Source organism: Anguilla rostrata, chromosome 1 (assembly GCF_018555375.3).
Source record: "Anguilla rostrata isolate EN2019 chromosome 1, ASM1855537v3, whole genome shotgun sequence".
Lineage (NCBI taxonomy): Eukaryota > Metazoa > Chordata > Actinopteri > Anguilliformes > Anguillidae > Anguilla > Anguilla rostrata.
In genome coordinates this window covers 59,068,608-59,081,029 of record NC_057933.1, presented here as the reverse complement: position 1 = coordinate 59,081,029, position 12,422 = coordinate 59,068,608, and the positions used below count along the sequence as shown (strand labels likewise).

The 12,422-nt window shown below is 44.7% G+C and overlaps 1 protein-coding gene across 5 annotated transcripts in view; it reads right to left on the bottom strand.

Moving 5' to 3' along the window:
• The window catches only part of ulk4 (unc-51 like kinase 4), a 111,118-nt gene that overhangs the window by 40,466 nt on the left and 58,230 nt on the right, over positions 1 to 12,422 (bottom strand). For all 5 annotated transcript variants that reach the window (XM_064345605.1, XM_064345587.1, XM_064345594.1 and 2 more), the window contains exons 29-31: positions 9,807 to 9,942; positions 9,191 to 9,283; positions 3,124 to 3,172 (exon numbers count right to left, since the gene is read on the bottom strand). In XM_064345605.1, coding sequence (XP_064201675.1) covers positions 3,124 to 3,172; positions 9,191 to 9,283; positions 9,807 to 9,942 — 278 coding nt within the window. The remainder of the gene's footprint in view (positions 1 to 3,123; positions 3,173 to 9,190; positions 9,284 to 9,806; positions 9,943 to 12,422) is intronic.

The window sequence follows — 12,422 nt, the reverse complement described above, 5'->3', positions numbered from 1 at the left end:
CTGGCTAAGTATGAATTTGGTACTTATATTTAAACCTAGCATATCACCACCTGCCATCAGAATTTGGTCATTGCAATATTGTGCAGCAAATCAAAGAGAAATTTAAAAACATTTTCAATTATATTCATGAGATGGAAGAAAACCAACCTTTATCAATTCCCTGCCTAGTTTACATGTGCATACATGCACACAAACACATGTCAAATACAGTGTGATTCAGAACACAGGCCCATATTGACAGAGCACGCACAAGTTTCTACAATATAAGCAACCAGGAGTCAAATACTGAAATCTGTAAAATCTTCTAAGCTCTGTGGAGCTGTCAGCCATTCCAGCATCTCCAGCTGAACATTAGGCATTTAGCTGGTCAACATCGCCTGAGCTCCTGTTAGCTCTGGCTCTGCTGTACTTCCAGCTTGAGCTATAATTGCTATGATTGGTTTATCTGTCTGATGCCATTATCTGCAACTCACGTGGACCCATCTCTGCAGCAGCACAAGAGACCTTTCTGTAGAAACCCAGTCACAATGCGGGGAGTCACAATCACCATTAAGGTAGTTATATAGAATATTCTCTCTTTTGCCATACCTGTCAATCAATTATTTTCAACGTCCATGTTGCACAGCTTCTGTTTAGTTTCTAATAGTACTGATTGAGGAACATTGGTGCAAATGAAAATGTGAAATTATCACTCTGGTGATCCATATGATGGCTATCCTTGCTGCACAAGGTTATATTTAAAGTTCCTGCTGATGTAACCAGCTCCATTCATCTGAATTTAGTTATCATTTCTAGTATGAATGGTTGTGTTATATGAACGTATGGTGTCTGTAATTAAAGGTGTCAGCGTTGTCTGTAGCCCATCATAGGGGTTAAATACATCAGTGTAACCTTAATGACAACATCTTGAACTGGCTATGGTGTTGTCTGACACATCAGGCTGCTAGTTTATTTTTATCAAATGTACTGTTAAATCATAAACACAGGGTTTACATATACTCACGGTTTTACATATACTTCTTAAACCTATAATCTCTATGTTTAGAAATTTAAAAATTTTAAAAAGATGAGTGGGGACGTGGACATTAAACAACAAACAGACAACAAATAAATGGCCAGTTCAGAGACTATAGGCATCAAATGGTCAGTATTATGTTCAGAGATTATAGGTATCAAATGGCCAGTATTATGTTCAGAGATTATATGAATCAAATGGTCAGTAACATTATGCTCAGAGATTATAGGCATCAAATGGTCAGTATTATGTTCAGAGATTATAGGTATCAAATGGCCAGTATTATGTTCAGAGATTATATGAATCAAATGGTCAGTAACATTATGCTCAGAGATTATAGGTATCAAATGGACAGTAATATAATGTTCAGAGATTATAGGTATCAAATGGACAGTAATATAATGTTCAGAGATTACAGGTATCAAATGGCCAGTATTATGTTCAGAGATTATATGAATCAAATGGTCAGTAACATTATGCTCAGAGATTATAGGTATCAAATGGACAGTAATATAATGTTCAGAGATTATAGGTATCAAATGGCCAGTATTATGTTCAGAGATTATATGAATCAAATGGCCAGTAACATTATGCTCAGAGATTATGGGTTTGAGAAGACGGGCGGGGACATGGACATAAAACAACAAACAAATAAATGTAGAAATAAAAATTAGCCAAAGATATATAGGGCTGTTTAACATACTACAGAAATCCAAAAAGGCAGCAAGTGATAAACTCAATGAGACAGTGTGGTTCTCGGCAAGAAACTATTGGGTCCTTTAGTCATCGTGTAAAATGTCATGCATTGTTTCTCAAAGTAGGCGTGTAATCATCACACTCACAAGACACATTTCATCTTTTCCTTTTATTCATCAAGAATAAAAGTATTGAAAAGCTTTAGCTCCTAAAAGACACTGGGCCACAGAGAGACCAGTTCCTGTGACTGGGATATGTAGTTTTGCGTACTGTAGCCTTTTAATATGTAGTTCAGGCATTTTCTCTAGTAGTTAATATCATACTAGGAAGAGGGCAGAAAGAGTGGTATCTGGGGGTTAAGGGGCAGAGAGGGTGGTATCTGAGGGGTTAAGGTCAGAGCGTGATATTTAGTGGGTTAAAGCCATAAAGGACGATACAGGAGAGGTCATCCACAGAATAAAGGTTATCTGAGAGGTTAGCCCATGCCCTTGATGGAAGCAGTAACGCAAACAGCGCTAGGCATTTATTTGCCAAGGGATCAATCCACAGAGATTGCCAACCAGGGATGAATCGATACCAATCAGATCAGCTTTCTCTCCCCAGTCATTACAGTTCAGCCTGCAGATTCTTCCCATCCATCTTCTCTTGAGCCAACAGAGATTAATCAATGGCACTCTGTAAACTGCTGAATTAATGTAACAATAAGACAGCATGACAGCCCTGACTGCGGCCATGTTCGGATGAAAACACATTTCGCTGGGAGAAATTTCCAAGCTCCACAGTCACTCCAGTGTCTCCCAGACAACCGGAGCACAAGTCTAACCCGGAAACACAAGCGACAAGCCCTTTGCAAGGTCTTTGGATCTTGGGTTGTCGCAGTTTATCTGCTGAAAGTACACCTTATGAATACAGAGATGTGTCATACACAAACACACAGCAGAAAATACATGGGTAAAACCCAAGATATCATATGACAGACACATCCCTTTTCACGGTGGGTTAGACAGGTCATCACCGACAAAGAGGAGAATAGACAGAAAAGGATGAAGCTCTACAATAGGGGGTATGTGTTGGCTGACAATAACACGGATGTAAAGGTGAGCATTCTCCAGACCTTGAACTCTGCTTGTACTTCCTAGAGATTAGGATTGATCACAGATTGATAATAAAGTTGAACAGGTTTAATTGGCTGTTCAAGGAGCTTCATAATTTTCCCTCCGATTGCCCTGACCCCCATATCCCCCACCCCAGGGGGAAATGAAAGGACAAACACCTGTAAGAAATATCCTCACATCCCAGCAGTGTAGGAGAGCAGATTAACAGACACGCGCGCACCCGCACACACACTCACGCACGCTCACGCACGCACACGCATGCACACAGGGGACGGGGTTCTTCCGCACGCTACTCACCGAGATCACCTGGAAGACGGCGGGGAGCAGGCGGCTTTCCTCGATGAGCCTGTGGCAGAGAGACAGGAGCGCGTTTAACCCCCGGGTGCCTGGCGCGCAGTTCGTCTTCATTAGGCCACCGCGCTGCCGCGGCGCGCGGGCGCGCTGTGGCGTGAATGCCCACGCCGCCGACATCACTCGTCTGACAAAACGACCTCTGACTAACTCTCTGAAGAAAAGCGGCGTCGCGGCAGCCGAGCGCAGAGGAGTAATGTGTCTTTTCATTGGGCACGACTTCCCCTGTTGACATATTGATCAGGCCTTTTGATTCACAACCAATTGCTGTATGCATGAAAGGAAAAAATACAATACCAGCTTCAAAAAAGTGAGACAAAATTAAATTAGTCAAGTCACCATGGGAATTAATTATGAGGCTGCTACATAATGGTGATGAATTGCCTTTCTGAAAAAATCCCATTTTTACACCTACCTCACTGAATGTCCCCTACAATAAGATTCCTTAAAAAGACCCTTCAAAACACTGATATACTCACACCAGATAAGATAAATACCACAACCTCTCACACACATAAAAACCTGAATGCACGCACGCGCATACACACACACACACACACACACACACACACATTTTTTATTTATTTTGCCAAAGTAACCAGCCCACATTTCTATCCTGCTCACATTCTATCCCAGCTCTTATCTCATCTAATTCTGAGACCTCTGGCTTTTTAGTCAGTTTTGGGAAAAATAAAAACTTTTCCTGCTCTGATAGCAGGTCATTAAAAGTAAACTCTACATGCTTAAGTGGCATCACTGAGCAAGGCACTAATGCATAATGTAGTGCTACTGCCTTTGGTCCTGAGCGCATAGACTGTGGCCTGGCTGGATTCAATCAGCATTTATTCACAAATAAATTCCGTGCTAGATTCTTTTTTTAAAACCCGTCCAACTGCGTTTGTGAAGGCAAAAAAGAATAACACTTCCATATATTAAGAAGCCAAAATGAAGCCTATTAATCAATGTTCACTGAATCCAGGACTGTAACCGTGCCAACAATACAATACAATGCAATGCAATTCAATGTAATACAATACAATACAGCCTTCATTGTCCAACCAAGGTTGGAATATTGACTCGGGTACAATGAAAACACACAATTATATTTGAGCACAATACAAGTAGGGACAAGTGCTCAGTACATACACTTCATTCAGCTCAGCAAGCCTTGCTGAGGAGGCTGATGGTGCTAGAGACAAAGGACCTCTTTCATAGGTTTCGTTTAGCCACGGGCAGCCTAAACTGCTCAGCAGAGGGGGAGAGGTTGGCCAGAGTCATGGGCTATGGCCAGAGTCTTCCTGTGTACAGGTGAATCACACAGAACATCCAGTTACGTCTGCTGTCCACCTGTCACCTGTCAGCTGTGCTAACGATCCTGGCTGAGTCCTGTGGTGAGACGCGTGATCTTCATCTGCTAGGATACCTCCTGCCAACGCGGCTCATTCACTATGATCTATCATGTGCCTGTGAAGTCACTCCAGCCTTCTGCTGCAGCAGGGTTACAGTGTGAGAAGCAAGCAGCTGAGCTGAACCATGCTCTGGCCCAGATGCTTGTCCTCACCAACCAGAACTGACAAGGGACACTGCCGTGATGGAACAGGCCAATGGCTGCAACTGGGCCCTCTCACTCACGGGGGGGGGTAGGGGAGGATTATAAATCACCCTCACAGCTATCAGAAGTCTGAGACAGGACTCTTTCCACTTATGAGTCAGCAACTCAGACACCCAGATCAAAATAGTGTGTAAGACACAGAGTGGAGAGAGCCACAAAGCAGAAGAACAGAAATCTTGGTATTGAACTTAGCACTTCTACTGTGCTGAGCTGCATGTATGCCTATAGTCTTCTGTTCTTTAATTCAACACATTGGGCTATAAATCCTCCCAAAATGCTGCCAGCCATTCGCACCAACATTTTCAGGGAAATGCAGTGAGCTGCAGCAGCATTTGCATAAACAAAGGTCACCCCGCCGCAGCTAAGGCAGCTAACGAGCGCTGCGTCTCTTCACACGGCTGTTTACGCTCTTGATTTCCGAGTCCGCTGAAGCGAGGTAGCCAATGGCATCGCGTCTTTCCCCACAAGCCTGCCACTTTCAGAATGGCAAGGCAGCGGGGTGACATTTAGCTGCAATCACACGCTGTCTGCTGCTGAAACTAAGCGTCCTGGCCTGCCGCTTGACTCCACCTTCCTCGTCATCCTCTTCCTCCGCCGGATGCGCTCTCTAATGCGGGTCGGACGGCACTTAGCCATCCAGCGTTGCAGTAATGCTACTGGTGACACACGTCACGCAGCAGAACGTGCTGATCTGTCCCGCCCGCAGGCTCGTTCACCCTTCTCTCCACAGCAAAGCCCACAGCAGCCCCTCACCTTCCCCCTCAGCAGAGCACCACCTGCGTGACATCATCAGCGGCACTAAAGCGGCCTGGCATCCTGCATCACAGCTGGCAGGGGACGGGCGGGCAAACACGGGAGCGCAGCCAGCTTGCCTGGCTCTTGATGACTGCTGAAACCCAGACTAGGCGGAACCTTCCAGATGCCCCGCTGACTGATCGCCCTAATGCTGTCTCCTGTGGGCACAGGGGGGACAAGCCTGTCAGATCCGGCAGAGAGGAAGAGGCCGAACGGGCCACGTGCCTGACGCTCTCCATCAATATTACATGAGCTGATCTGAGCTGGAGGGCACAGCTCCAATCGCTTTCGGATTGAGCTCCGCTGGCCTCCAGCACCCCAGGGCACACTAAATATGGTCATGTCAACACTGAAATGCATTCTGGGTACCACTGCATTTTTATATGGACTAACGACAAGCTTCGAGGACCCAGTTTTATTTCTGATGGTAGCGTTGCTTTTTCCTTCATGGGTTTTTACTGCTATATATGTACACCTTGCTTTGTGTTCAATATTCATATTGTGTAGCTAAAAGTATGTAGATATATTGCAAAAAAAAATATTATCAGCTCAGTTCAAAATTTATAGATTTTTAATAATTGACAAGGGGTCTGTTTCTATGTCTTCTCTTTGTCATTGTACTGTTAGCTAAGCAGTTTCATTTTATGCGCTTGTTGATTGAGCTGCCTGCATTAATCTCTTCCGTGGTTTACTGGCACGTCCTTGTGGAATAATTCTAAAGTGACCGTTGGTGATGTAACTGCTAGCTCTCAGCTCAATTATAATCTTCCCGGCAACAGGACTGAAACCGGCTCTGGGCAGCCCAGTACAAATCTGAAGAAAAGCAAGAGCTCCAGCACAGGCGCCAGCACAGGCCCGGCTCAGCTCCAACGTGCCTGTGCCAAAAAGAATATCACTCACTCCTTTCTCTGGTACTCACCATGTAAACGAACAAACCAGAGTCTACTACTGAACTTTGGCTTCAGTTCAATCAGACAAAGTGGAGTGTATGTGATAATCTGGGGTGAGAGTCGCATTATGTCATTAATTCATCATTTCAAAGTTCCTTTTTGGATCAGTAGTCAACGGCGCTTCTGAGATCTGCTGCTGTTTGCAGCTGGCTGGTTGTTGGCCGGGAGTACTAAAGAGCAGTTTGGGTTCAGCTAATCCATCTGACGCCTTTGCCCAGAAGGCAAATAGCTCCCTGCTCCCTCTTAGGCATGAACGCGCGGGGAAGACTGTGGCTAAAGGTTTAGATAATCGCGTGGCTTCGGCTCCTAATGAAAGCCATAATGTTCAAAAATACCGGCATGCGGTGGGCTAATGTTCCAATTTGAAATCTAATTTAGGCAAGAACCTATCAAGAGGAGTCTGCACTTCTTCCAGGACCTTATCAAGCCGAAGAAAATGCAATTTCATTTTTCATTGTAATGGCAACGCTTATTCGGTCAAGGGAAAGGCCATCGAAAGACAAGTGTTTCAGACTGCTGACATCAATTTTAACAGCTCAGCACAGCAGACACCACAGGACCAAAAGAGACGGCAATGGGGGTTAAAAAAAAAAGGACTACGGTCAGCTATACAGCTAACCACACCTCTAATTGCATTTTTTATTACCGATTAAATGGGCTGGAAAAGAAGAAATAAGAGGGGAAGTATTCCAGAACATGCATTTTCAAGCCTATTTCATCAGGCTTTTGTTTAAGTGCATACATTTCTTGCAAATTCTTTACATAATTGATGGTTATTGAAAAGAATGATCATTCTGATGATCGGCCTTTCAGCAATGAAATACCTAAAATCTTGCACGCTTAGTGGTTTCTTTTTTCACCGAATACACTGCCACCACTTCAATCATAGGTTGCCCAGCATAGTATACTAGTGTATCTGCTAATAGTTTAAAACATGTACCACATTATCAAAGAAAAGTACTGTTTGGCATTCAGCCTGCCTCCTCTAAATGGTGATTAGACTGAAAAGGTAACTTTTCTGAAAGTTTTTCCCCACCTTGTTCTGAATTGGAGAAACAAGTGAAGAAGAAAACACCTGTGTAATGGAGAAAAGACACTATTCTTTATACTATAGCAAATAAATACATTTGGGTGAGTTGGGGATGATCTTTGGGATAATATAATTTTGTCAGCTTTTAGGTTTTTTGTCTTAATTTCAGTCTCTCAAATTCAGTCAGAGAAAGGGCATTTTGCCTTCAGTGCACAAGCATTGTGGAGCCCTGTGCTTGGAAGGCTCAGGTAAGCACTAGCATACGTCAGAGGCTCTGCTTGCAGAGCTTCTCCCAGGGAGCCTGTTCTTTAGCATGTGATGGCCAGACCAGTGGCATACATCACCCCTCACTGGGGCTTTCCCTGCGCTCCTCTCCTCTATCACCTATGGCCTGCCCCAACCTGCCCCCATTCCCAAATGCAGTACCTCAGGTACAGCCAAAGAGGACCAGTCATTACCAGCTCAGTGCAACATTGGGGGCTGCAGAGGCAAATTTCTACTCTTTCTATGGACCACTGGGATTTACTGTCTGGGGGGACTGTAACTCAGGAAGCAAGAACAAATTCTTACGGGAGTTCCTGGCCTACATTACCCGAAATATTTATTTTAAACAAGCATTAACTGTTCCTCAGTTTTAAGCTTATATATATCTTACAACTAATCTGATTTAAAAAGTTACTTAACAGTTTCATACTGTGGCCGTTTTGTCCATAATGCACAACTAAATAACATTTTTACCCAAGACCCTGATTCCTGGATAAACCAATGCAACTCCTTACTGAGCTGGGAAAAAATAAAATCGCCTCAGAAACCTAAGATCTTGTGATGAATCCTAAACAGGACCTGCTCCTGATTTGCCCTATAGCGCCAGTAGGATATAAGTTGTTAAGTGTAAACACATCTTTACTGGCCCTGAATCTCTAATGCATGTCCATCCCAAGGAGAAGCCCTGCTTAAGCCCATCTCCAGCAGCACAGCGCCTGGAGGAGTCATACATTAAACAGCTCCCGTGGTAATGGAGCCATTCACTGTAAATAATTTAACTCGTCAGCAACAGTATTCATCAGCTGCGCTTGACAGGAGCCAGCCTGGCCTGCAACACCATCAAACCATTCTCAACTTCTGGTTTCATACTGAGGGTTCGATTTCAGGATTTCCCATAGCTGCCAATCACAAGCGACAAAACAGCTTCCACCGGGTTTTGCTATGACCTATTACTCCTTATTGGCTTCACAGCCAACCTTGTTCCGCATGCCTTACGAAGGCAAAATATTTCTTCACACCGCTCAATATTATTTGCTGAAATCACTCAGGGCATTTCTTGCTTAATGGTACAACAAGTGTACAAACCGACTGGCAAGATTGGAGCTGCGAGCTTCAGTTTACAAGCTCACAGCTCATTAACTCCAAAACTACACTAAATAATATAAAAATGAACAACAATGTATTAATCTATTGCCAGCCAATGTCTGAAGTTTGGCTTTCCTCAGTAATGCTAAGTAATGACAGTGTCTGCTCTGCTAAAAACTTAGCGGGAAACAGTCACGCAAAACCAGAAGACAGGGTGCCATAAATGTCAGTGGTCAAGTGAGAGTGTAGCTGCATCCAAAATGGCGGGAGGCTTACTTGCTGACAGGTGAGTCATGCTCGGTGAGAGACACAAGGAGCTTCAGAGCGTAGACTGGGACTGGATCGGGTTCAAGAAGGAGAGACTCATATCTGTGGAAGAAGAAAACAAAGAACTAAACCCTACGAAGGAGAAACCATTTACACTGCTTTCAGCATTTAGCTAAAAATGGAGAAGATAAACCTTACAGATAATAACGGAGAAGATAAATCTTGAAGATAAAACTTCAGCCCACAGTGAAGGAATAAGAGTTAATTTGTCCATGACTTGATGTACCAATTATAGACTGTTTGTTATTATATAACATGTCTTTATATCAGATAATACAACTTTGATGCTTTGAGTTCTGAAATCCATTGAATCACACATACAAATGCACAACCTGATGTCAGGGAACTGTGGGACATCACTATTAGCTACTGTATCAGGTAGGTTTGTTGTTCTGTTGTTCTGGTGTTTTTTAATTTGTATGGAAGGTCAGATCCATGAAATAACACATGAAAAATGAAATATTAAATAAGAGGAGAGGAAGGGAAAGTTGGATACAGAAGCAAAGAAAGAAAAAGTGTGGGAGAGGGAGACAGAGAGAGAATGAGAGAGGGAGAGAGGGCTCACTGTGGAAGCAGGGCCTCAGTGATGAGTGACAGCAGTCTGTTTGAGGCGCAGGCCCGGCCCTCCTGCGCAGTCTCCTGGCTGAGCAACAGCAGAGTGATTTCAGAGAGCACCCGCAGGCTGAGGATCCGCCATTCCACTGCAGCACAGAGAACAGAGTTACACCTCAGCATCTACTGCAGCACAGAGAACAAGTAACACCTCAGCATCTACTGCAGCACAGAGAACAGAGTTACACCTCAGCATCTACTGCAGCACAGAGAACAAGTAACACCTCAGCATCTACTGCAGCACAGAGAACAGAGTTACACCTCAGCATCTACTGCAGCACAGAGAACAAGTAACACCTCAGCATCTACTGCAGCACAGAGAACAAGTAACACCTCAGCATCTACTGCAGCACAGAGAACAGAGTTACACCTCAGCATCTACTGCAGCACAGAGAACAAGTAACACCTCAGCATCTACTGCAGCACAGAGAACAGAGTTACACCTCAGCATCTACTGCAGCACAGAGAACAAGTAACACCTCAGCATCTACTGCAGCACAGAGAACAAGTAACACCTCAGCATCTACTGCAGCACAGAGAACAGAGTTACACCTCAGCATCTACTGCAGCACAGAGAACAAGTAACACCTCAGCATCTACTGCAGCACAGAGAACAGAGTTACACCTCAGCATCTACTGCAGCACAGAGAACAGAGTTACACCTCAGCATCTACTGCAGCACAGAGAACAGAGTAACACCTCAGCATCTACTGCAGCACAGAAAACAGGGTTACACCTCAGCATCTACTGCAGCACAGAAAACAGAGTAACACCTCAGCATCTACTGCAGCACAGAGAACAGTTACACCTCAGCATCTACTGCAGCACAGAAAACAGAGTTACACCTCAGCATCTACTGCAGCACAGAAAACAGAGTAACACCTCAGCATCTACTGCAGCACAGAGAACAGTTACACCTCAGCATCTACTACAGCACAGAGAACAGAGTTACACCTCAGAATCTCTACTGCAGCACAGAGAACAGAGTTACACCTCAGCATCTACTGCAGCACAGAGAACAGGGTTACACCTCAGCATCTACTGCAGCACAGAGAACAAGTAACACCTCAGCATCTACTGCAGCACAGAGAACAGAGTTACACCTCAGCATCTACTGCAGCACAGAGAACAAGTAACACCTCAGCATCTACTGCAGCACAGAGAACAGAGTTACACCTCAGCATCTACTGCAGCACAGAGAACAGAGTTACACCTCAGCATCTACTGCAGCACAGAGAACAGAGTAACACCTCAGCATCTACTGCAGCACAGAAAACAGAGTTACACCTCAGCATCTACTGCAGCACAGAAAACAGAGTAACACCTCAGCATCTACTGCAGCACAGAGAACAGTTACACCTCAGCATCTACTACAGCACAGAGAACAGAATAACACCTCAGCCTCTCTACTGCAGTACAGAAAACAGAGTAACACACACCTCAGCATCTCTACTGCAGCACAGAGAACAGAGTAACACCTCAGCATCTACTGCAGCACAGAGAACAGTTACACCTCAGCATCTACTGCAGCACAGAGAACAAGTTACACCTCAGCATCTACTGCAGCACAGAGAACAGAGTTACACCTCAGCATCTCTACTGCAGCACAGAGAACAGAGTTACACCTCAGCCCCTCTCTACTGCAGCAGAGAACAGAGTTACACCTCAGCATCTACTGCAGCACAGAGAACAAGTTACACCTCAGCATCTACTGCAGCACATAGAACAGAGTTACACCTCAGCATCTCTACTGCAGCACAGAGAACAGAGTAACACCGCAGCATCTAATGCAGCACAGAGAACAGAGTTACACCTCAGCATCTACTGCAGCACAGAGAACAGAGTTACACCTCAGCATCTACTGCAGCACAGAGAACAGAGTTACACCTTAGCATCTACTGCAGCACAGAGAACAGAGTTACACCTCAGCATCTACTGCAGCACAGAGAACAGGGTTACACCTCAGCATCTACTGCAGCACAGAGAACAAGTTACACCTCAGCATCTCTACTGCAGCACAGAGAAGAGTTACACCTCAGCATCTACTGCAGCACAGAGAACAGAGTTACACCTCAGCATCTACTGCAGCACAGAGAACAGAGTTACACCTCAGCATCTACTGCAGCACAGAGAACAGAGTTACACCTCAGCATCTACTGCAGCACAGAGAACAGAGTTACACCTCAGCATCTACTGCAGCACAGAGAACAGAATAACACCTCAGCCTCTCTACTGCAGTACAGAAAACAGAGTAACACACACCTCAGCATCTCTACTGCAGCACAGAGAACAGAGTAACACCTCAGCCCCTCTCTACTGCAGCACAGAGAACAGAGTAACACCTCAGCCCCTCTCTACTGCAGCACAGAGAACAGAGTTACACCTCAGCATCTACTGCAGCACAGAGAACAGAGTTACACCTCAGCATCTACTGCAGCACAGAGAACAAGTTACACCTCAGCATCTACTGCAGCACAGAGAACAGAGTTACACCTCAGCATCTCTACTGCAGCACAGAGAACAGGGTTACACCTCAGCATCTACTGCAGCACAGAGAACAGAGTTACAC